This window comes from Thalassophryne amazonica, chromosome 14 (genome assembly GCF_902500255.1).
Source record: "Thalassophryne amazonica chromosome 14, fThaAma1.1, whole genome shotgun sequence".
NCBI classification, from domain to species: Eukaryota; Metazoa; Chordata; class Actinopteri; order Batrachoidiformes; family Batrachoididae; genus Thalassophryne; species Thalassophryne amazonica.
Genome location: NC_047116.1, coordinates 87,621,428 through 87,648,372, shown reverse-complemented (window position 1 = coordinate 87,648,372; position 26,945 = coordinate 87,621,428). Strand labels below are relative to the sequence as shown.

Here is a 26,945-nt window from a genome sequence, read left to right as displayed (position 1 = left end):
CTTTATACTTTGTCCAGTTTAAGAATAAATAAAATAAACTGGAAGGGCTATCAGAAGAGTGCATACCTTCTCTGGTGCTCCACAGTCCTCTTTAATTTAAGCCATGAGACACATTTCAAATCTAAATCCACAATATTGCACCGTCCTGTCTGAAAATTATATGTGGTTTTCACCACATATCAGGTAAAAATGAGAAACTGAGAAGTAAATGAGCTATCCCAGGTTAGGTCAGGTCTGTGAGCATGTGCTTGCGCCATGCATCACACCACCACACAATGGGCTTGCCTTGAGTTCTGGAAGGCAACCAGGCAGACAACCACTCTGTCCCCACCCCTCAAAAGTAGCCACAGTGAGGTGAAACATGGGCATCCCCTTAAGCCCCAGTCACAGAGATAAGACTGTCAGCGATTTAGGAGAGCTGGCGAAAATCTCTGCAAACCCCGTTAAGAATACATTTGCAGATTTTGTGAAAAAAGAAAAGTTGCTGTCACATATATGATTCTTTTGCAAAAGGTGCTTATGCATGTGTGCTGCCATGTGAGTGTGGCATGTATTTGTCAGGTTTTGGCCCTGACCGGGGTTATGGTTTTATTTTGCCTCCTTTCTTTTACCCACTGTCTGCTTCAGCTTTGATTTATTAGTTGGTTTTTATTTCTGCCACGTTTATTCTCTGTTCTGTTTTGCTTTTCTACTTTGTTTCTTTGTTACTTTTCTTTTGCCATGGTTCAGTTCTTGATTTGTTCAGTCAGTCAGTGTATTCATTGTTTATCATTTAGTTATTTGTTTATTTTGCTGTTCTCATTTCTGATATTATCTGTTGTGCTTTAGTATCGAGTTTTGTTCATCACTGAGTCTCTGTTTTATTTAATTTTTATTCAGCCACTTTGTTTTCTTAGTCAGTTCCAGTTTAGTTTGGTCTTAGTGTTTATTTTTTCCTTATTGTTCTCTGATCAGTTGCTATGTTGTTTTTCTTCTGTGCTTATAATCTGATAGTTTGCTTTTAGTTCTCATGTTCATGCTCTGTCCATGTTTTGTTCATAGTAATATTGTATTCTGCCCTCGGTTTCTGATCGCTCCTTGTTCTCTGTTTTCCTCATTCCATTTGTTTGTTTTCACCCCACGCTCCTGCACCTGCCATTGTGTCTTTGTCTCTCACTCTGAGTCTTTCTGCTTTGTGTTTCTATTCACTCCCACTCTTTGCACCTCCTCACATGTCTTTGTCTTTTTTCATCACTCCACTTTGTGTAGTCCTTTCTCACTATTTTGCACCATGTACAATCTTTGTCCACCAGCCACATCCCCTTTATAAATTGTTCACCTGCATGTGCACATTGTTAATACCTGCTTATTTAAACTCCTCCCAGCCACGACTCCTTTGCCAGTTTGGGAAAGAAGAAGAAACTAGAAGGGTGGAAATGAGAGTAGGGACAGCATAGGATGGTTGTTTGTAGGATGAATTTAGAGGTAAAGAAGAAGAAGAGAGTGAGAGCTCAACAAAGGATCAGATGGTGGAAGCTGAAGGAGGAAGACTGTTGTGTGAAATTTAGCGAGCAGGTGAGAGAAGCACTGGTTGGAGGGGAAGCAAGTTTGGACAACTGGAAAAGTACTGCAGATGTGGTGAGGGAGACAGCTAGGACAGTACTGGGTATGACTGTTGTGTGGGCCGCCAGAAGAGGAGGTACTGCTGGCCCACCACCAGAGGGCGCCCTGCCTGAAGTGCGGGCTTCAGGCACGAGAGGGCGCTGCCGCCTACAGGAACAGCCGAGGTGACAGCTGTCACTCATCAACTATGACAGCTGTCACCGATCATCTGCATCTCATCTGGGATAAAAGCAGGATGACACCTCCACCACATCGCCGAGATATCGACTTCTGCGAGAGGTAACATTCTCAGCCTTAATCTGTGCCGTACTGCACTGTGTGTTTCTGATCTTTGTACAGGAGGTTTCAGTCGTTTGTGTCAGCGGGAAGCTGAGCTGGTCGGTAACGACAGGGTGACGGATCGCACCCTTCACGATCAGTGAGACAAGTGACTGTTCAGGTTCTGTAAAACTGTTCATATTTTCGGAGGTGGAGGTGGAATTCCCACCATTATTGTTACGGGGTGTACACACCCACACTTGACTGTTTTTGTTCTCCGCCAGCAGTACCAGATCCGACACGCTGAGACGGTGGCCACCTGGGGACTTCGGGACTTGGCGGCTCCAGTATCCCTCGGGTTCGGTGGCGGTGGAAATCGTGTGGTTCCGGTTCGTCTCCAGACGGGCGTCTCCTATCGTCGAGCCTGCCCACACGACACCTTCATTAATTGACTTGTATTCATTCTGTAATCTGCTGTGTGTGGGTTGTGACATTCACAACAGTAAAGTGTTCTAATTTACTCCCTCTATTGTCCGTTCATTTACGCCCCTGTTGTGGGTCCGTGTCACTACACTTTCCCAACAGGATATCTCGGCCAGCGTCATGGACTCCGAGGGGCGTCACCCAGCTGTTGAACGACCAATGGGAGAGCAGGGAGCGCAGGCATCTGCAGGAGGCGTGATTGGTGAGCTGCAGCACATTCTCACCGCCTTTACGGCTCGGTTGGATCAAATGACCGAGCAAAACATCCTCCTGAACCGCAGGGTGGAGGCTCTCTCCGCGCAGGTGGCGGCGAGCGCTCAGGGCGCTGCTGCAGCTCCTCCTCCTGCCGACCCTGTGCAGGATATGAATGTTCCAGTGGTGGTTCAACAACCCCTCCCACCATCCCTGAAGCATACATAAGCCCTCCTGAGCCGTACGGAGGTTGTGTGGAGACATGCGGACTTTCTCATGCAGTGTTCGCTCGTCTTCGCACAACGTCCCGTCATGTACGCGTCAGATGCTAGTAAAGTAGCTTATGTGATTAATCTGCTTCGGGGAGAGGCACGCGCTTGGGCTACGGCGCTTTGGGAGCAAAATTCACGGCTCCTTCACACGTACACTGGGTTTGTGAGGGAGTTCAGACTGTGTTTGATCACCCTAACAGGGGAGAGACCGCTTCAACTGTGCTGCTGTCAATGAGACAGGGACGCCGGAGCGCAGCCGCTTATGCAGTCGACTTCCGCATCGCGGCTGCGAGGTCCGGCTGGAATAACGCTGCGCTCCGCGCGCCTTCGTAAACGGACTGTCATCGGTCCTGAAGGAGCACCTGGTGGCCAAGGAACGCGGGAATATGGGCTTATCGATCTTGTTATACGGTTAGACAATCGGTTGGAAGAACGCCGTCGGGAACGAGACGAAGGGCGTGGCCGGGCGCGCGCCGTCCCTCTTCCTTCCGGGTCCGAAAAAGGTCCGCCCTTCCCACGTCCCTGGCCTCTACGTCCCGTGTGGTGACAGCTCCCCCTGCTGACGAAGCTATGGACACGAGCAGGGCCACATTCAGACCACCGAATAGACAGAGGAGGCTTCCCCGCGGGGCGTGTTTTGTTTGCGGCTCAATTGAGCACCAATTGAGTAATTGCCCCGAACGGTTAAACACCAACGCCCGCCCCTAGAAACTGGGCTTAGGGTGGGCCAAGAAATTCACGTGGGACACACACACATTTCCACACGGCTCCCAGTTACAATCCTTAGCGGGGATTTAACCCTTCAGGCCCCAGCACTGGTAGACACAGGGTCAGAAGGGAATCTGCTAGACAGCAGATGGGCCAGGGAGGTAGGGCTCCCTCTGGTGGCGCTTCCTTCGCCATTGCAGGTGCGAGCACTAGATGGCACCCTACTCCCTTTAATCACACAGGACACTACCAGTAACTCTGGTAGTGTCAGGGAATCATAGGGAGGAGATTGAGTTTTTTGTGACTCCCTCTACCTCCCGTGTGATTCTGGGGTTCCCCTGGATGCTAAAACACAATCCCCGGATTGATTGGCCGTCCGGGGTGGTGGTACAGTGGAGCGAGACCTGCCATCGGGTGTGTTTGGGATCCTCGGTTCCTCCCGGTTCCCAGGCTAAGGAGCAGGTCAAAGTTCCCCCCAATCTGTCGGCGGTGCCGGTTGAGTACCACGATCTTGCTGACGTTTTTAGCAAGGATCGGGCACTCACCCTTCCCCCGCACCGTCCGTACGATTGTGCCATCGATTTGTTGCCAGGCGTGGAGTTCCCGTCCAGCAGGCTGTACAACCTCTCCCGACCTGAGCGAATCGATGGAGACCTACATCCGGGACTCCTTAGCTGCCGGGCTGATCCGTAACTCCACCTCCCGATGGGAGCAGGTTTCTTTTTGTGGGCAAAAAAGATGGCGGTCTTCGTCCATGCATTGATTACCGGGGGCTGAACGAGATCACGGTTCGCAACCGATACCCGTTGCCTTTGTTGGATTCGGTGTTCACCCCCCTGCATGGAGCCAAAATCTTCACAAAGCTGGATCTTAGGAACGCATACCACCTAGTTCGGGTCCGGAAGGGAGACGAATGGAAGACGGCATTCAACACCCCGTTAGGTCATTTTGAGTACCTGGTCATGCCGTTCGGCCTCACAAACGCCCCCGACGTTCCAAGCTTTGGTTAATGACTTCTTGCGGGACTTCCTGCACCGATTCGTCTTCGTATATCTGGACGATATACTCATCTTTTCTCCGGATCCTGAGACCCATGTACGGCATGTACGTCAGGTCCTGCAGCGGTTGTTGGAGAACCGGCTGTTTGTGAAGGGCGAGAAGTGTGAGTTTCACCGCACCTCTTTGTCCTTCCTGGGGTTTATCATCTCCTCCAACTCCGTCGCTCCGGATCCGGCCAAGGTCGCAGCGGTGAGAGACTGGCCCCAACCTACGAGCCGTAGGAAGCTGCAACAGTTCCTCGGCTTCGCAAATTTTTACAGGAGGTTCATTAAGGGGTATAGTCAGGTAGTTAGCCCCTGACAGCCCTGACCTCACCAAAAGTTCCCTTCACCTGGTCGGATCGGTGCGATGCCGCGTCCAGGGAGTTGAAACAGCGCTTCTCGACTGCACCTGTCTTGGTGCAGCCCGATCCTAGTCGCCAGTTTGTGGTTGAAGTGGACGCCTCTGACTCAGGGATAGGAGCCGTGCTATCCCAGAGCGGAGAGACCGATAAGGTTCTTCACCCGTGTGCCTATTTCTCCCGCAGGTTGACCCCAGTAGAGCGGAACTATGACGTGGGCAATCGAGAGCTCCTTGCGGTGAAAGAGGCTCTTGAGGAGTGGAGACACCTGCTGGAGGGAGCGTCAGTGCCTTTCACGGTTTTTACTGACCACCGGAACCTGGAGTATATCAGGACCGCCAAGCGACTGAACCCCAGGCAAGCCCGCTGGTCACTGTTTTTCGGCCGTTTTGACTTCCGGATCACTTACCGCCCCGGGACCAAAAACCAGAGGTCGGATGCCCTGTCCTGGGTGCACGAACATGAAGTCAAGACCGAGCTGTCGGATCCACCGGAACCCATCTTACCGGAGTCCACTATCGTGGCTACCCTTACCTGGGACGTGGAGAAGACCGTCCGGGAGGCCCTGGCACGGAGCCCGGATCCCGAACAGGAGAGAAACAGACTGTACGTCCCAAGAAGCCAGAGCTGCCGTCCTGGACTTCTGTCACGGGTCCAAGCTCTCCTGCCACCCAGGGGTGCGTAGGACCGTGGCAGTGGTCCGGCAGCGCTTCTGGTGGGTCTCTGGAGGCTGACGTCCGGGCTTATATCCAGGCCTGCACCACCTGCGCCAGGGGCAAGGCGGACCACCAGAAGGCACAGGGACTCCTGCAGCCACTTCCTGTGCCTCATCGCCCCTGGTCCCACATCGGTCTGGATTTTTCACGGGCCTCCCGCCGTCCCGGGGGCACACCACCATCCTCACGATAGTGGACCGGTTCTCCAAGGCGGCCCACTTCGTGGCCCTCCCGAAGCTCCCATCGGCCCAGGAGACGGCGGATCTCCTGGTCCACCATGTCGTCCGGCTGCATGGGATACCTACAGACATCGTTTCGGATCGCGGTCCCCAGTTCTCCTCGCAGGTGTGGAGGAGTTTCTGCCGGGAACTGGGGGCCACCGTGAGCCTCTCGTCTGGGTATCACCCTCAGACTAACGGACAGGCCGAACGGGCCAATCAAGAGTTGGAGCAGGCCCTGCGTTGTACAACATCCGCACACCCGACGGCTTGGAGTGAACACCTGGCCTGGATCGAGTACGCGCATAACAGCCAAGTGTCCTCTGCCACCGGCCTCTCCCCGTTTGAGTGTGTCTTGGGTACCAACCCCCTTTGTTTCCTGTGGTGGAGGGAGAGGTCGGTGTGCCCTCGGTCCAGGCCACCTGCAGATGCCGTCGGGTGTGGCGCACCGCCCGTTCGGCCTTGTTGAGGGCCCGGACGAGGGCAAAAGCCCATGCAGACCGTCGACGGTCCCCGGCCCCGCATACCAGCCCGGGCAGGAGGTATGGCTATCAACCAAGGACATACCTCTCCAAGTGGCTTCCCCGAAGTTGAAAGACCGTTACATAGGGCCGTTCCGCATCCTCAAGGTCCTCAGTCCCACCGCAGTGAGGCTCCAACTCCCGGCCTCACTGCGGATCCATCCAGTCTTTCACGTCTCCAGGTTGAAACCACATCACACCTCACCCCTCTGTGCACCCGGTCCGGTGCCGCCTCCTGCCCGTATTATCGACGGGAGCCGGCTTGGACAGTACGCCGGCTCTTGGACGTCCGTCGAATGGGCCGGGGCTTTCAATATTTGGTGGACTGGGAGGGTATGGACCCGAAGAACGCTCCTGGGTGAAGAGGAGCTTCATCCTGGACCCGGCCCTCCTGGCCATTTTACCGACGCCACCCGGACAAGCCTGGTCGGGCGCCAGGAGGCGCCCGTTGAGGGGGGGGTCCTGTTGTGTGGGCCGCCAGAAGAGGAGGTACTGCTGGCCCACCACCAGAGGGGCCCTGCCTGAAGTGCGGGCTTCAGGCACGAGAGGGCGCTGCCGCCTACAGGAACAGCCGAGGTGACAGCTGTCACTCATCAACTATGACAGCTGTCACCGATCATCTGCATCTCACTGGGATAAAAGCAGGATGACACCTCCACCACATCGCCGAGATATCGACTTCTGCGAGAGGTAACATTCTCAGCCTTAATCTGTGCCGTACTGCACTGTGTGTTTCTGATCTTTGTACAGGAGGTTTCAGTCGTTTGTGTCAGCGGGAAGCTGAGCTGGTCGGTAACGACAGGGGGACGGATCGCACCCTTCACGATCAGTGAGACAAGTGACTGTTCAGGTTCTGTAAAAGACTGTGTTCATATTTTCGGAGGTGGAGGTGGAATTCCCACCATTATTGTTACGGGGTGTACACACACCCACACTTGACTGTTTTGTTCTCCGCCAGCAGTACCAGATCCGACAGCTGAGACGGTGGCCACCTGGGGACTTCGGGACTTGGCGGCTCCAGTATCCCTCGGGTTCGGTGGCGGTGGAAATCGTGTGGTTCCGGTTCGTCTCCAGACGGGCGTTCCTATCGTCGAGCCTGCCCACGACACCTTCATTAATTGACTTGTATTCATTCTGTAATCTGCTGTGTGTGGTTGTGACATTCACAACAGTAAAGTGTTCTAATTTTACTCCCTCTATTGTCCGTTCATTTACGCCCCCTGTTGTGGGTCCGTGTCACTACACTTTCCCAACAATGACATCTGGACAGTGGAAGGAAGACAAGGAGACTTGGTGGTGGAATGAATAGGTCCAGGAAATCATAAGGAGAAAGAGGTTGGCAAAAAAGTTTTGGGATAGTCATAGAGATGAAGAAAGTAGACGGGAGTACAAGGAGATGTGGTGTAAGGCAAAAAGAGAAGTGGCAAACCGAAGGAAAAGGCATGTTGCGAGCTGAATAAGAAGTTGAATAGTAAGGAAGGAGAAAAGGACTTGTACCGATTGGCCAGACAAAGGGACAGAGCTGGAAAGGATGTGCAGCAGGTTAGGTGGTAAAAGATGCACATGGTAATGTGCTGACAAGTGAGGAGTGTGTGCTGAGAAGGTGGAGGGAATATTTTGAAGAGTTGATGAATAAAGAAAATGAGCAAGAGAAAAGGCTGGATGATGTGGTGAGAGTAAATCAGGAAGTACAAGAGATTAGTCAGGAAGAAGTGAGGGCTGCTATGAAGAGGATGAAGAGTGGAAAGGCCATTGGTCCAGATGACATTCCAGTGGAGGCATGGAAATGTCTAGGAGAGATGGCAGTAGAATTTCTAACCAGATTGTTTAATAAAATCTTGGAAAGTGAGAGGATGCCTGAGGAGTGGAGACAAAGTGTGTTGGTTCCTATTTTCAAGAACAAGGGTGATGTGCAGCGCTGCAGTAACTACAGAGGCATAAAGTTGATCAGCCACAGCATGAAGTTATGGGAAAGAGTAGTAGAAGCTATGCTTAGAAAACAGGTGAAGATCTGTGAGCAGCAATATGGTTGCATGCCGAGAAAGAGCACTACAGATGCAATGTTTGCTCTGAGAATACTGTTGGAGAAGTACAGAGAAGGCCAGAAAGAGTTACATTGTGTGTTTGTGGACTTAGAAAAAGCTTATGACAGGGTGCCAAGAGAAGAGCTGTGGTATTGTATGAGGAATTCTGGAGTGGCAGAGAAGTATGTTAGGGTAGTGCAGGACATCTACAAGAATAGTGTGACAGCGGTGAGATGCACAGTCGGAATGACAGACTCATTCAAGGTGGAGGTGGGATTACACCAAGGATCAGCTCTGAGTCCTTTCTTGTTTAAATGGTGATGGACAGGTTGACGGATGAGATCAGATAGGAGTCCCCATGGATTCTGATGTTTGCAGATGACATTGTGATCTGTAGTGAGAGTAGAGAGCAAGTTGAGTCTAGTCTGGAGAAGTGGAGATATGCTTTGGAGAGAAGGGGAATGAAAGTCAGTAGAAGCAAGACTGAGTACATGTGTGTGAATAGGAGGGAGCCCAGTGGAATAGTGCAGTTACAAGGAGTAGAAGTGGTGAAAGTAGATGAGTTTAAATATTTGGGGTCAACTGTTCAAAGTAATGGAGAGTGTGGAAGGGAGGTGAGAAGAGGGTGCAGGCAGGGTGGAGTGGGTTGAGAAAGGTGGCAGGAGTGATTTGTGACCAAAGAATATCAGCATGAGTGAAGGAGAAAGTTTTCAAAACAGTAGTGAGACCAGCTATGTTGTACCGCTTAGAGACGGTGGCACTAACAAAAAGACAGGAGGCAGAGCTGGAGGTGGCAGAGCTGAAGATGTTGAGATTCTCTTTGGGAGTAACAAGAATGGACAAGATTAGGAATGAACATATCAGAGGGACAGCTCAGTGGGACGGTTTGGAGACAAAGTCAGAGAGGCGAGATTGAGATGGTTTGGACATGTGCAGAGGAGGGACCCAGGGTATATAGAGAAGGATGCTGAGGATGGAGCCACCAGGCAGTAGGAGAAGAGGGAGGCCAAAGAAGAGGTTTATGGATGTGTTGAAGGAGGACATGCAGGTGGTTGGTGTGACAGAGGAAGATACAGAGGACAGGGTGAGATGGAAACGATTGATCTGCTTTTTCTGTGATAGTTAAGTGAATGTGCCAGGCAGACCTGCCACATTTTGTCGTGAACTTGTAGAAGAGCGGTTTTAACTTCCCACTGTGACTGGGTCTTTAGCTATTACTAGTTGCTGGGGTCCCTAACACTGAGGCACTTCTGTCTTAAATCATGCCCAGAGAAACATGCCACATGGTCAACATCCTGTAAGGGAGTTTCCCTCAAAATGCAAGCACAGCGTCATTCTAGTACGATCACTCATGATCCAAAAAAAATGCAAAACCGGGATGAAACATCTTAATCCGGCTTGCCTCCTAACAGGCTGGCTTATAAAGTGCAGACCTGGCAACTGGCTGTCTTATAAAGTGCAAAGCTGGCAACCCACCCAAAAATGAAAGAAGGATCTAGAGCTGTTCAACTTTGAACAAAAACCACAACAAATGCTGGTTCAGCTTCAAATTTTTACCCCGATGGAGCACAATCAAAGAAGTTTCAAGCCATAGTCAGTATGAATACCCCATTTAAAGAAGTTCAAAGATGACTGAAGCCATTAAGACTACCATTACACAGACATTACCATGTATTTTCAGAATCAGAATGAAATTTTTGAACAATTGAAAAAAATGGATCCTGATTTCAAATCTGGTGCCGATGACTACTACATTCACCAAGTTTCTTCAAAATTGACAAAAGATGGTTCAAGAAGTTACTATGATGCTTCAAAACATACCTGATTTGCTATTCAGGATTAAATGGGAAGGAATGGTGCTCTGTGAAATAGTCCCATAAGTAACCGTTCGTTTGACACAAAGTTATTCATGCTGTACTGAAGGAACCAAGGATTAAAAACAACCAGGCATCACCTCAGGTCATAGTTGCATGTCCAAGTCTCACAACCACACAGTAAGATAGGAAGCTCCTGATCATGACCTTTCATGCATGACCTTGGAACCTGACCAATGATCCTAGATCTCGTAATCAGATTTTGTAATTAGGATCAAAGGCGTCATGGTGAAAGCTCAGCATAAAGGAACAAAAATTGAATTTAATTTCTAACAAGTTCATTCAAATCAGTTCAGGAATTTTTGCGTAATCCTGTAAACAAACAAACGCTGCTAATCACAGAACTTCCTTAACCAAGTTGAGTGCAGCATACTCTAGTAGTGAAGGATTTCAAAAACTATAGTTAGCTGTGATTTTTCACAAGCACAAAAGTATTTGTATATGACAAACCTTTTATCACTTTCCACAGATTGGCATATATCACTGCATGACTGCTTTTGTGCCTGTGCACATAAACAGGGATGGGAGATAAAATGTGATCTGTTTTCACTTCCTGTTGAGATTTGATCCAATGGATGTACATATGATGTTTCAAAGAGCAGTTTTATTTGGGCTGCTAAAGCTCTGTAATTTGGCATTTCACTGCAGCAACTTCTTACCGAGCAAAACTGGTATTTTGGAGTGGATTTGTTTGTTTAATCCCCAATGTGTAAAGTTACTCTTGTTCCCTTTAGGCAGAGGCTCAGTCAGCTATTACAGAGCTGCCTGTGCTTACTGTAACCACTGTGTTTGCTCAAGAACACTTCAGCAGTATGCCATATTGGAAGAAGATATGTTTTGCTTTGTTTTTTCCTTGGTTGGGTTGGTGGTGGGGGGATGATGGTGGTATTTATTAAAAGAAAAAAGCACCCTATTCCACATCTATGTATGCAGTCTAAAAAATAAATGTTATCAATAATTCATTCTCTAATATGTGTGTCTCTTAAATGTTTGCCTGTCTGGTGAAACACACACACACACAAACCCACTCCCACTGGTACGTTGTCATTTTTTCAGGTAACGTGGAAAATTACATGAAGATGTGCAGTAATATTTTTCTAAGGAAAACTGTCATGAAGCACATTGTAAATTCTATTGCTCACAATGAAGGCACTTATCTCATGCTAACATTAGCATGTTAGCATCAAATTATTGATACCTGTTAGAATTGCATTATGTGATGCTAGCAGGTTTTCATGGTAACATTAGCAAGTTATCACTGCATTATGTGTTGCTAGTGACTTTTCATGCTACTGTAAACCGGTCAGAATCATGTTATGTGATGTTAATGACTTTTAAAAGACATGAATGATTAATTGTATCATGAATCACTGCTTTAGAGTTGGCATCGCACCTAATGCCAAGATACTGCCATTCAAATTGTACAGCCTATTGTTTAAAGGCTGGAACTTTACTAAAATAAAGCTATGGTCACATTCACTACTGGCGACAGAGGCAAAAACAACTTGCCATTCATTTTCATTCATAGTAGAACACTGGTCACTCTGCTGCCAGCTAGGCGGTGCCACAATAGACATGAAGTCCATTTTATACAAATACTGAGTGGCGGGACGTGGCAAATACCAGTCAGAGTGAATAGACATTTTAACATCAACTGGTTGTTCACTCTAACGAATTGATCCAAGATGGATGCATCTGTATAAATCTGTTTCTCATGTGTTTTATAAAAGTCAGCGAGAAATAAACACTTTTAAAACCAAAAACACTGTTTTTATAATCACATTACCCTCTGAAGTGATTTACAAGACATCTTAGGGAGATGTAGCTGGTACGCCCCGGGAAGCCCATCAAACAACAATGCCAACTGTGTGTCACTGTTGTTTGTAGCTAATGTGTTCCGTAGCATAAAGAAACAGCAATGACAGCATTTACCAATTATCAACTGCAACCGGATTAAAAATGTAATTTAGAAGGACCTTGGAGCAAGTTTCTCTGTATTTATGCGAGTACTGCCAGTATTTATTGGCTGTGATCATAATAATGTATATATTTTTTAATCAATTCATATTTCATAACTACTATGACTTAATAAACCTATTAAAATCATTATCGTTATTTATGAGATTTTATATCATCCATTAATTTAATACATTTACTTAAATATGTATTTTAATTATTATTATTTTTGGGGAATTCTGGTGTGTTTTCAGTGGTTCTGTCAATGGGGATTGTGCAGTATTTGCTTAATCTAGGTGTGTCGACTACTTCAAAAAATGTGATTGTTTAAACTGAAAAGTAAATTGTAACAAATTCTGACAGTTAATTGTAGATGACATTTCCTATTTAAAGTAACAACCGTGCTTTGTGGGACCAGTAGACATAACAATATTAAATAACTATGAGGTCACTGTGCAGATTTTCAAATTTAATTTTAAAATAATTATGTCCAAATCAGGAGACCATAGTAGGAATAACATGACTTTTTGTGGGTTCCACATTTCAAGCATCTAATATTAATTTGTCATATGGACATATGACAAAACTTTCCTTCCATATCTTTCTTTTTTATTTATTTCTTTGATCCCTTTTCCAATAGTCTTAGATCGTAAGACTTTTGATCCTTATGGCACAAATTTGTTTCTGATTGCTAGCTTGTGATTTAACATTGACATGTTTCCCAGTGTATTTCGTCTGGTGTATTTATTTATTTATTTATTATTTTTATGATTAACAGTATTATCAGACATGGACTGTTCATTTTAATAATAATAATTTTTATTATTATCATTATTATTATTATTATTATTATTATTATTATTGGCAGTAGTAGTAGCAGTATGTTAATATCACCTCCTCCATGATTGGTAATTGTGATGGTATGGGCGTGTGCTATGGCCAGTTGAGGATGTTGTCTCTTTGCCTCCAATGCCATGGCTTCAGCTTTGGGGGCGATATTGGTGCTCAGGTCATTACTTGGTGTTGTCCTGGTTGGTGGTCTTAAGTAGGGCATTGGCCTACCCTTGCTGCAGGGTTTGTGCCCAGTATGGTGTCAGGACCTGGTGTTTGTATTTTAGATGTTACATGCCTAGTCTGCTCTTCCATGCAAGCTGTTTTTTTTGTGCCTCTCCATTTTCTACCTGGTCGAAGCTCCCCAATTATACTCTGGGCCTGCTCATGTTGTTCCGTGCTGACCCATGGGCTCACCAGTGGTGTGGAGGCAATGTAGCTTTGGCATAACTCCTCCTTTACAGACTTGATCACAGATCTCATCATGTATGTATATGCAGACAGGTGTGTGCCTTTCCAAATCATGTCCATGCAACTGAATTTACTCCAGGTGGACTCTAGTTACGCTGTAGAAACATCTCAAAGAAAAAAAGGTTTTTTCACAATGTCATTATGGGGTCTTGTGTTGGATTTCAAGGGAAAAAAATTTTGGAATAAGGCTATAACATAAAATGTGGAAGAAGTGCAGCACTGTGAATACTTTCCAGATGCACGGTACTTACACAGATTTATAGCTCTCTCACATACATAAATGTGCACTTAATTCATGCAATTTGCTTTTACTCTGGGTACTTTTTAAGTCATGACAAGCCCTGCAGATAGTAAACACTATTTGATGTTTTACCTCTCCTTCTGCCTTTTTTATTTGAACTATTCTTTGTATTTTTGGTGACCAATTACACCCAGAAACAGTCTGTTGAAATATGCACGTGTGTGTGTGTGTGTATGTGGGACTATAAACAACAATTTGATAAACAGTATTTCAACTTAAACCTGAGGAAGTATGAATAAAACAAATGTGGAAACCCAGAAAGACACCAAGTGGCAGTAGCGAATGGTACTTCTACATATTTCTACAGCTGTACTTAGAGAGTTTTCATGGTGGAGCACTTTTCCATCAGTTGTGCATTAACCCAGATGTTTCTTTGTGTTTCTGTAGGCGTTCACCATTGGAACTCATAGGAACTGGAAGGGAATTGGCATCTCATTGCTGGTTATTGTAGTGGTTCTTTCACTCATTGGACTGTCCATTGTTCTTCTGTCAAAAGGTGAGGATTTCTTTATAAATCACATGTAAATATTTGACAGATAACATAATGGGGGTCTGAAATCCTAATCCCATTTGAAGTAGTCTCCCTGCAACTGCACATACTCCTGCCAGTGGTTCTACCATTGTTGGAATCATTTCTGGAAGGTCTCTTTTGGAATGGTGCCCAGCTTGGCCATCACATTCTGCCTGATGTCTTTTCACAAATCAAATCAAGTCCCTTTTAGTGTTGTTTTGATCTTGGGGAACCACTAAAAAGTAGAGGGAGCCTTGTCAGGCAGTAGGGAGCCTGAAGAATCACAGGAATCTTGTGTTTGGCCAGGAAAGCCTGAATCAGCTGAGCAGAATGGGCAGGTGCATTGTCATGATGGAGCTGCCAACTTTTCACTGCCCACAGATCTGGTCATTTGAACTATTACACAGATCGAACAAACAATACAATTTTACTAACAAGACATTTTGAGCAGTGGGTACCTCATGCTTTTTTGTATGATATTATCCATGCAAACACCAACACAACAAATCAGATAAATAGGATGTGGGGCATCTTCCATGAAAAGACACTGAAAGCTGACAGGGATTGCATTGGGAGTTTCACAGGAGGAGGTGTTTTATGTCAGAGGGCCTTCTAAATATAACCCAGAAACATTTGAGTGGACATATTAGTGGTGATGCTGCACTGTAAAGATAGGTGAAAAACTGTACTGTGATGACACTTAGGGTAGACCAGGAGACATTGGTTAGAGGAATCTGGTAGCCAGTGACACACCATCTGTGGTTTCATGACATTTTACACAGTAATCAAAGTATTGCTTTCCTCTAACCAACACCTGGTCCCATCTCCGTATGAACACTGTGAGTTTATATATTCTGATATTTGGCATTTCACACCACACCCCTTCCAAGCCATTTGGCATTTCCAGCCACACCCATTCTGGCCAAACGACATTTGGCATTTCTGGTCCATGACCTCAAAACATATTTTATGATTTTCCAGTCCCCGACCATGAGACACCACCCCTATCCTGACCTCGAGAAGCCACCCCCATCCTGACCTCGAGAAGCCAATCCCCTACTTCCCTCAAGCTCCTCCTCTTTTACATCCAGGGTACCATCTTGTTCCTTTCAGTCTAAAATGCTGTACAACAACCTGAGTGATGGTGAGGTATATTTTAGTAATATGTCACACAGCTGAAGCCCCAATTAAAATCACCACCAAATGCAGTGAATGTGGGCTCTGACAATAGGAGTAATAGGAAGAATTTTGTCCAGTGTCATGTGTGCGTAGATTTGAGTAGGCTATATCAGTAGACTAAACGAGATGAGTTAAACTGACCAATATATTTATGCATTGCACAGTGCATGGTGCTGCATGCAGGTCATGCAGTTGCTTCCCATACAGAATATACCTGGTTTGAAGCCACCAATGCCCTATTCTCCTTGGAGAGCCGGAGTTGCATTAGAAAAGTGAAAGCAACATGTAGATCCCAAAATGAACCTCTGGTGGTGACCCCAAGCCGACTGGAGGAAACCATGTTTCAGCATGAAAGCTGCTTCCTCTCAGATAGAAAGTGTAAATATCATATTGGGAGGGCAGCGGGGGTAATTTATACGGCAGAGTGTGCACGGAGGACCAGAGTAACATGTTTTTACTGCACACCTGAGAAAATACAGTATGTGACTTTAATTCAATGTTTGCTTCTTCAAATAAAATGCTCCAACTCTGAATTTGATAACGTTGGACCTTCCAGCCTAATAATTTTGTTGGCAATGAGTTCAGTACTGACTCCAATGAATTTGCCATTTGTTAAATCACCCAATTTTGGGGCAACTGTGAGGTGTATAAACATGTCCTGGTGGTATTCGTTGGGTTGAACTTGACATGATCAGATGGGATACTGGAGAAGAGTAATGTAAATAAACAGACAAACAGTACTACAATTTCAATATGAATATTTTATTTACACATAAGAAATATAACTAAAATAATTTGTACCCAATACATCAAGAACATGTTCAAACAACTTTTAAGAATTATTCAATTATCATGACTTAGTTTACTGCATCAGAACGGGAACACGGGATGACCACAGCTGACTTCCATTTCTTGTCCTTGGTGATGGTTTCCACCTCTCTCAGGCAGTTATTCAATTACGGCTTAAAAAAATAGGCAGCTGCCATCAGTCCACTAAAGAGGCCACATCCAAGGATCAGACTGTAGTGGATTTGCTTCTTCTTGTGTTTGTCTCGTTCCATCTGAAAGCCCTCCTCCTTTGCTTTCATTTCTTGTTTAAACTGGATGAGCTGGATACTGCTGCTGTTCAGCCAGCTTCTTCTCATAGTGCAGTTCTTGGATTGCCAGCTTCCTTTCATAGAACTGTCCCTGCATTGCCAGGGACAGTTCTACTTCTCCTCATAATGCTGCTCCTGGGAAGCCAGAAGACTTCTGTAACCGGCGTTCTAAGATTTCAGCTCTTCTTTGAAATCGTTCTGTATTTTGACAATCTGCCTCTGAAAATCCATTTTCAGATCAGCAAGCAGCTCATTCATCATCACTGCCTCAGCATCCATCTCCACCTTCTCACACTTTGCGTGGATCACCTCTGATGGACTCTCTACGGTGAGGGTTTGAGCTCAGTCTGGATAAAGTCCACAAGCCAAAGTACTTTTTCTGCCTTCTGCTGCTCAGCAAGTATGTCCTTTAAGACTGGAGACAAAGAGCAGTCTGCCCTTTAATGCTGCTTTGTGACATGTGGGACCTTTGCTCTTTTTGTCTTTGTGACATAATCGAGTATGTTCGACTGCATTCATCAGTATCAGTAATTATGACACTGAAGCATCATGAGAATGCACATTTAGAGGTGATCCAGATCTTTATCCAGATCACCTCCAAAATTTAATGGAGTCTTCCTTGGCCATGAGAGTGGTGAAAATTTTGTCAAAATCTGTGCAGTAGTTTTGATGTAATCCTGCTAACAGACAGACAAATAAATAAATAAATGCCAATGATTTTATTGATGCTTCAGTGTTGTAATTACTCATTCAGATTAATTTTAGTACTGTTTGTTTGTTGCTATTCTCATTCTTGCTATTCATTGCTATTCTCAAGTATTCCATCTGATAATGTGAAGGTGTGTATATGAAGATACATCCAGCTGTTAGCACTGAGACATTTGGTTTCCACCTGATTGTTGCTTCAAAGTAGGGCAATTCAACAAATGACAAACAAGGCCACTGGTGTCAAAAAGGTCACAAAGTGCAAACTGTCAATATTAAACTAATTTCCAACAAAATTGTGAGACAGAAAAACCTAATAAGGTCCTCGGTATCAAAGTCACGTTCACCAATGAATAACGTTGTTATTCATTCAAAGAGATTTCATTAGGCTGCTCAAGGTCACCACAGAAGTTTCCGTTTGGGATCCACATGCTGATTTGGCATTTGTCACACTACTCTACTTGCACAAGGAGAATTTTTGAACCAGGTATATTCTGTTTGGAAGGCGAGTGCATGAACTGTATGCAGGAGGATGCACAGTGCAAAGCACTAATGTACTGGCCAGCTTAGATCATCTGTTTTAGCCTACTGATTTGGCCTTCTAAATTTTAGGCAGACAGGATATGTTTCAAAAGTCTTCATTTTGGCATACTTTCAGAGCTCTTCCACCCCCCAACTCTTATTCACAGCATGTGGTGACAATGTCAATGTGGTTTAACCGTTCAGCACAGACCAGGCAGGCGGCTTGACTGGAGATGCCTTACATAGTCATCTATTGCAGTAGATGAGATCATGAAATGTACAGGGTGTGTTTTGGTATTAGAAAATACTAAAGTACTTTTGCCTACAAAAGCTAGTTTGATCTCATACCTCACCAGCATTTATTAAAAAGATGAGTCATAAATCCTCAAGCTTGTCTCTGCTCAATAAAACACTCTGACATAATAATGTGAAAAAAACCCAAACATTCTTAACTGTGTTAGACACCATGTAGATTTCATTGTGTTCTATCAGTCCTGTTGCCATTATCTAAAAAACAAAACAAAACAAAACACTGTAATATAATGGTAAAAAAAATGCTACTATTCACTTTTTAATCACAGGTGGTGAGGTCTGTTCAAGTATTTTTGCCAATAATATTTGTCTACACATTATAAAATAGGATTTTGCCTGATTGTTATTTTGTCATATGAAGAGTTCAGATGCAAAACTCAGTATCTCCAAAACCATAAGTTTTGAATGAAAGTCTGTGCATTTCCGAATATGGTTTCCTTTAAATCTCCATTTTCAACTGCATTTTTCTCCATTTAAAAAAAAAAAAATACTTACTGGGTTTTGCATCTGAACTCTTCATATGTGTCTGTCATGTTGAGAAAAGATTACTCATCGTGACTAATTAACAGCATATGAACTACAAAACAAATGTCCACTTGAAACTTTACGTCAAACTATATTAGTAATGCATGTCAGCTGTACTTTTGTAGCATAAATTAATTTTGTGATGGTTGTTGAAGTGCGTGATGTTCAGTTGGCAGTCGTTAATGGGGTCAATGACAGGCTCCCAACTCTACGGAATGATATTTTGTGTATGTAATTCAACAAACAAAATTATCAAGTGTAAAGTTTTTATGATTTTGATTGTGCATCCTTTATTTTCCAGTTAGGTCTGCTTCTTTCTTCACTGTTCACACTTTTATTCTCACTGTCAGCCATTGTCCGCATCATGACACCTGGGTAATTGGGTCTAGTTGGGGATTGTCTATTGGGCTAAAATATGGTGGGGACCTTGTGCACCCCGTGGCTGCTACTATAGCCATGAAGGCCCAACAGGAACCTTGAACATGAAACTGCTAATGGGACTCTGGTGAAACAAAAAGTCCTCAATGGCAGATCAGGTGGAGGAGGTGATGGTTTGTAAGCCAATGGCTTTGAAGGTGGGTCAGGACTGCAGCAGGTCCTCAGACCTCGATCATTTGGGATTTCCAGCCATTGGACCAGGCAAAGGATCTGTGAAGGACTGTGTGTTTGTCGGCATGCAAAGGCATTCTCACATTAAAGAAACCCACACACAGGTGTCTCTAGACTGACCCTTCGATCAAGAGATAATCTTCTTTGCCACCAAGGGATTGCCACGGATGCACTGGAAAACCCAAACAAAATTGCCTGCACCCAAACTCATCAAACACATTTGTGAATTCTGAGAAAACAACCTGGTCTCACAGCAGTCATGATTCAGCAGCACAAAATATACATTAATCTGTTGGTTCGTGATATTGTGACGAAAACCACCTCATTGCATCATGGCCGCACAAATTCATTCTAATTCAGTACGTGATGGCTGCACGAAATTAAAGTGAAGCGGGGGGGTCGGGGGTGGTTATGGTTAGAGTCGGTGGAAGGAGTAAGATTAGGTTATGGTTAAGGTTATGGTTGGGGGTAGGAGTATTATAGGAATAGTGAGTGAAAAAAATCCCTGTCATGAAAATTGACTCATTTCATCACAGGAGCACAAAAAAACAAACATGAGACTGGGCTGAAGAAAAGCTTGATCAATTCAACAATTAACAGATCTAAATTAATTGCACAATGATGAGGAGTTAATTTATTGGAAATTGTTTTTCAAGTTTGGAAAATGAGCAAGGGAGTTGAGTGAATTACGACATGAGTTCACTCAGCTTGCGATGATTTTAATTCGAAGTAGCCTTTTTTATTGTTGGAAGAAAAAATCAGCTTTTGCTTGGTAAATGTCAAATATTAAAGCAATGCTGGACATCATAAAGCCATAAAAGTTACATCTTACAATGCAGCCTCTTCCCACTTCATCGTCTTTCAGGAGCACACAGGATTGAACCACTGACCTAATGTCTTAAATGTAGACCTGATCAACAGCTACAACTTCCCACAGTAATAATGATGGCAGCATTAATGTGGATCCACTCACTGTGTGCACGTATCTCATGTGTGATTGGACTGAATGATCTGCAGTACTGATTTACAGCTTGTAGATTTTTATTGCTGTTGCAATGTTGTGGGTTTGACATTCTTCCTACAGATGATGCTGGAAAATCCTTTGGCTCAAAGTTGACACTTGATGACCTCTTCCAAAGAAGCTTCCTCACACATGATCCTGATGCAAAGTGGATAAATGGTATGTAGTTCATTTAAAAGCAAGAATATTTTTTACTGAGAATCATTTTTGATTAAAAAAACATTTTTTGGATAGTGGCATGTTTTGTGAATGTGTTTTAATTCCTTGAGTGCTCATGAATAAAGTTGGAGTAGACTGAATTCTAATGTGATGGTCCTGTCACACCTTGATATTTTAGCCTGTGTTATGCTGACAGTCCCATTTCCACCAAGTGGTTCGGGTTGGTACTGCACGGTGTAGTGAGGGTCAGAACAGTTAAGTTTGGCTTGGCTTGCGTTTCCACCACCGGTAGAACCCTTTTGTTTGGCAGGTGGAACATTTAAATATTGATGAGCACATCATTCAGCGCGTGTACGGTGTCGCACGGCATCTCTTCTCCACATGGAGGCACAATGGAGTAATTTAACGTTATTTTATATTATTTTTGACTTGGTGGATCATGGGATTTTCATCACATGCAGACTGATGTCTGTGGTGAATGCTAACGTGAATGAATGAAGCGTTGTGACTCAACTTTTAAGCACCGGTCATGGTCTGACTGGTCCCCTCGTGCGGCCTTGCTTTAAAATGCTACGTTTCTTCAGCCACAAGTATTTTCAGATGTCATTTTCCAAAATCAGGACACTTTATGTGGATACCTTTTCCTCAGAATGTGATGATGAATCCAACTGAAATGAACAGGTAAGACTTCATATTTACTTTGTATGTGAATGTTTCAAATCTTAAAACCAATCTGTTTGCATGAGTACTGCAGTTTTCAGCCAATCAATGGACAGCGTTAATAGACAATTTCAGCTTATGAGTAAATTACAAGAAACACGTGTCAACTATCACATAACGTTTTTACAACTTATGTCCCGCATGTGTGGGGCGTATGAGTGATATGCTGGCATATCTCAAAAATATTGTACATGTCCAAAATTTTTTGAGGTACTGGGTGTATGATGACATAAATCAACATGCTTCAATGTGCTCTTAACTTATAAAAAGTACCCATAACTTATTAGACATATGCCAGCATATGCCCAGCAATTTTAATATGATCGGCATATGCTGGCTAACATCAAGGTGAAGTTACCGCTAACCGCTAACTTTTAGTAGTGGTTTATCGGTTTAGCGTTATAAAAGTTAACTTTTCAGTTAGGGGATTAATGGTTATCCAAACTAATTTTTCAGTTAGCTGTGCCCACCACTGGCCTATAGACACACTGTCACCAGCTGGATGATTAGTGGAGGTGCTTGCCTTCATGAGTGTGTGTTCAGTTATGGATACTGAATAAATAAGAACGTTTTGGGAGAAACATGATACTAGAAGGTACATACAAAATATACAACAAAACAGGACACCAAAACTGTAATAAAAAAAAAATAGAAAGTGTGGCTTGGAATGCTGCCAAAAGATTTCATTGGTTCTACAAACTACTGACGCTAACTGAAAACACTGTTTGGGTTGAAACCTGTTTTGATCATTGTTTCAGAGTCTGTATCAAGTGAAAGACATGGTGAGCTGTCATGTGTGAGGCCTTAGTATGTCACCAACTGGTCAAAAGAAATTCATTGAGACGGTCCAGTTGATTTATGTTACAACATTAAAACACAAGTGCTCGTGCATGTAAAAACCTTCTGCAGAAGGTCACCTTTAAATTTCACATTCAGACCAGTGTGATCCTATTTCATTTACTTGTGTTTTAATGGCTTGTAAACAGTCACGATAGGGCCCTTGTTAAACTTACATCCTCAAAGATGTAAATTACACTTTAAGAGAGTTTAATCAACACTATCATTATGAAACAACTCCATCCCTGCCCTGCGATGGACTGGCATCCTGTCCAGGGTGTGCCCCGCCTCTCACACAACCGCTGGGATAGGCTCCAGCAACCAGGTTCAGCATGGAGATAAAACAACACTTTTAAGAGTTACACTCATCTCTGAAATATTTGGCTCTGAGAATATTATACTCCAGATTTTGTTGTGTAACTGTAGAAGGTCAGTCAGGAAACACGTGCCCGCCCATTTTAAAAATACATTTGTGGTGATGTTAAAGTAGTAATCTCCTGCAATCACGTCTGAATTCCATTGCTCCTGAAATGAGTTTCCTAAAAAAAAAAAGAAAAACTCCCGCAAGTTGAACTAAAACTGCTTTATAAGTTTTAGACTAATCCTGCTGCAAACCAAACACACTTCCAAAGTGACTGCAGAGATATAATCAAGCCTCATCAATTGCATTCTGCTTTCTTGGGACCCAGAGAACAAGAGAGTGTGTTGGGGGGTCTCTGAGTGACATGTGAAGGGATGTTTTTCTCTCCTACACCGGTTCATTCACCCGACTCTTTTACCCAGGGACACTATGCATGAATAACACAATAGCACTAGTGGTGATGGAGCGGTCCTCTTCATTTGAGGCTCTCCAGCGAATGGTTGAAGTCCGACTGTTTGCACTGCAGCAGTCAAGCTGTCTCACCCTTCCTTCTCCTGACAGCACTGCAGCCGTTAGCCTGTCTCAGTCACGCTTGGTTTCCACGACTGAGAGGCCAAGCTCACAAACCAACCTGCCACTCACACCCGCTGACACAGGAGCTAGTGTCCCTAAATAATCCCCATAATGTCTGTTTCTGAGGATAGAACTGTTTTAGATGCATTTTTCAAAAGGGCAACTTAATTAAATTAAATAATAATTATTATAATGATAACAATAACACACACTCATCTTCAACCACTGAGTCCAATTAAGGGTCACGGGGGCTGGAGCCTATCCCAGCAGTCATACAGTGTGAGGCGGGGTACACCCTGGACAGGATGCCAGTCTGTCTCAGGGCCACAAAATGACAAACAAACACATTCACACCTGCACGCACACCTACGGACAATTTAAAGTTTCCAATCGACCTAACCTGCATGTCTTTGGATGTGGGAGGACGCCAGCGCACCCAGAGAGAACCCACACAAACACGGGGAGAACATGCAAACTCCACACAGAAAGGCCACAGGTGGGAATCGAACCCATGACCTTCTTGCTGTGAGGCAACAGTGCAAACCACTAAGCCACCGTGCTGCCATGATAACAATAACAGTAACCTACATCATAATTCTATAAGACCCAAACCTGTGTGTTAGTTATATGTTAGTTAGATCATGAGTGCGACTGTCATAGATAGATAGATAGATAGATAGATAGATATACTCAACAAAAATATAAACGCAACACTTTTGGTTTTGCTCCCATTTTGTATGAGATGAACTCAAAGATCTAAAACTTTTTCCACATACACAATATCACCATTTCCCTCAAATATTGTTCACAAACCAGTCTAAATCTGTGATAGTGAGCACTTCTCCTTTGCTGAGATAATCCATCCCACCTCACAGGTGTGCCATATCAAGATGCTGATTAGACACCATGATTAGTGCACAGGTGTGCCTTAGACTGCCCACAATAAAAGGCCACTCTGAAAGGTGTAGTTTTGTTTTATTGGGGGGGGGGAGATAGCAGTCAGTATCTGGTGTGACCACCATTTGCCTCATGCAGTGCAACACATCTCCTTCGCATCATCCATGAAGAGAACACCTCTCCAACGTGCCAAACGCCAGTGAATGTGAGCATTTGCCCACTCAAGTCGGTTACGACGACGAACTGGAGTCAGGTTGAGACCCCGATGAGGACGACGAGCATGCAGATGAGCTTCCCTGAGACGCTTTCTGACAGTTTGTGCAGAAATTCTTTGGTTATGCAAACCGATTGTTCCAGCAGCTGTCTGAGTGGCTGGTCTCAGACGATCTTGGAGGTGAACATGCTGGATGTGGAGGTCCTGGGCTGGTGTGGTTACACGTGGTCTGCGGTTGTGAGGCTGGTTGGATGTACTGCCAAATTCTCTGAAACGCCTTTGGAGACGGCTTATGGTAGAGACATGAACATTCAATACACGAGCAACAGCTCTGGTTGACATTCCTGCTGTCAGCATGCCAATTGCACGCTCCCTCAAATCTTGCGACATCTGTGGCATTGTGCTGTGTGATAAAACTGCACCTTTCAGAGTGGCCTTTTATTGTGGACAGTCTAAGGCACACCTGTGCACTAATCATGGTGTCTAATCAGCATCTTGATATGGCACACCTGTGAGGTGGGATGGATTATCTCAGCAAAGGAGAAGTGCTCACTATCACAGATTTAGACTGGTTTGTGAACAATATTTGAGGGAAATGGTGATATTGTGTATGTGGAAAAAGTTTTAGATCTTTGAGTTCATCTCATACAAAATGGGAGCAAAACCAAAAGTGTTGCGTTTATATTTTTGTTGAGTGTAGATTGATTGATTGATTACCAGATGCATGTGGTCGTATAGCAGACATCAGAGTTGCCAAAAATACTCTCAGGGGTCTATTAGGAGGCAGAAGCACTGCTGAATAGAACTCCATGGTTGCCGATAGTTGCACAGATGAAGCACAGACGATGCTCGTGAGATCGTCAAGAAATTTGGTCTTGACAATGCTCATGCAATCCACAAGGGACGTTAGAGCACTTACACAGAAAGGTGTTTTTGCATGTCCTGTCCATCCTGGAAGTTTCTTTGGTTGCACCAGGCGCTCACTACACACCAGGATTAAGGACCTTGAGGGATTTTTTTTAGGGATTTTTCAGTCTTGCTGGGTTCGGAACTGAGGATCCTCTGGTTCTAAGCCCAATGCTTAACCACTAGATGATCACCTCCCCAGTGTAAGTAGTTGAGATAGCACCGTCCCCTTTGCACCCCCCACCCCCACCAAAAAAATGCATCAATCCATTTTTAGGTTCTTTGACAATCCAAAAACACAATCAGGATGTTCCCAAAAGTAAAACCTGCTCTCAAGCCAAATATTTAGTTTGGCACCGAAAAAGACTTCCAAATGGTGCATCCCCCCCCCCCCCCCCCCCCACACACACACAGTCCTACTAACAAAGAACGTTTCAGACATATTCAGTGAGATTGAAGTTTTAGGTCAAAATTCATACATTTGTGCCTCAGTAAAGCCTTTAAACATACGATGAGACACAACATATCAGTGAACATCCCGGTTCAGAGCACCCCGTATTTGTTAATTAAACTGTTAATTTCCTTATCTGCATGCAATCAGTATGCTTTCATGGGAGAGATAACATTTTTTGCACAGTACACTTAGTCAAGGGCTCTGCTTTGAGGATCTCTTCCTCTCTTTAATTTTTTAGTTTAGTCATTAGTTGGAAACTCATTAATTTGGATCATAAAGGTGCTACAAGTCTTTTACTGCTTCCAAGTATAAAATGCCACAGTGTATCTGCAGGATGGCAATACGTTTGTTTATCCAGTGCTGATGATTCAGCATTCAGCTTTACTTAGATTTCACATATTGCAGGACTCCTTTATCGACACCATACATACACACATATTTTATATATATAGACACACACTTTCAACACAAATGACAGTGATCGAGTGTCTGGCACCACTAAATGTTTCATTCATATTGTATACTAAGAGCAAAGTCATGAATCAGGATTACATCCATCATCAAGGATTGTTTTATTTTTCCTTTTTTTGCCTGTGCCTGTTTGCAGATACACTAAAAAAAAACAAAAAAAAAAACAGTAAAACTGAGGATAAGTTTGGGCCTGGTTTGGAATAGATGTTTGTAGAGTTTGAAGAGCCTAGGCATGTACCCTCTAAAATTTACCAAGTGAACAGATAACTGAATGAATGAATGAGTCCATCTCTACAGTGATTGAGAGAGGTCACAGCACTTCCAAATTTAGACAATAGTGATGCTCAAATCCATAAATCAGTGAACTTGTGACCAGAGGATCCTTGGTTCAAATCCCTGTCTGGCCAGAAAATCACACAGGGTCCTTGGGCAAGGTCCTTTATCAAAGTTGCTCCCAGCGTGTAGTGGCAATCTCTCATTGATGAAGAAGATTGTCTCTTGATGAATTCCTGGACAGGAGATCTACAACCCCAATTCCAATGAAGTTGGGATGTTGTGTAAAATGTAAATTAAAACAGTATACAATGATTTAAAAATCCTCTTCAACCTATATTCAATTGAATGCACCACAAAAAGACAAGATATTTAATGTTCAAACTTTGTTGTTTTTGTGCAAATATTTGCTCATTTTGAAATGGATGCCTGCAATACATATCAAAAAAGCTGGGATGGGGCAACAAAAGACTGGGAAAGTTGATGAATGCTCAAAGAACACCTAATTGGAAACAGGTGAGTGTCATGATTGGGTATAAAAGGAGCATCCCCAAAAGTCTCAGTCATTCACAAGCAAAGATGGGGCAAGGATCACCACTTTGGGAACAACTGCATGAAGAAATAGTCCAACAGTTTAAGAACAATGTTTCTCAACGTTCAATTGCAAGTAATTCAGGAATTCCATCATCTACAGCCCATAATATAATCAGAAGATTCAGAGAATCTGGACAACTTTCTAGGCATAAGTGGCAAGGCCAAAAACCAACATTAAA

General features: G+C 44.2%; 1 protein-coding gene across 1 annotated transcript in view; it reads left to right on the top strand.

Annotated features, from left to right (window-relative positions):
• Positions 1 to 255: 255 nt before the first annotated feature.
• Positions 256 to 26,945, top strand: part of LOC117524317 (inactive dipeptidyl peptidase 10-like) — a 151,386-nt gene continuing 124,696 nt past the window's right edge. Inside the window, exons 1-3 of the mRNA XM_034186080.1 lie at positions 256 to 354; positions 14,214 to 14,322; positions 20,371 to 20,466. Of these exons, the coding sequence (XP_034041971.1) occupies positions 256 to 354; positions 14,214 to 14,322; positions 20,371 to 20,466 (304 nt within the window). The remainder of the gene's footprint in view (positions 355 to 14,213; positions 14,323 to 20,370; positions 20,467 to 26,945) is intronic.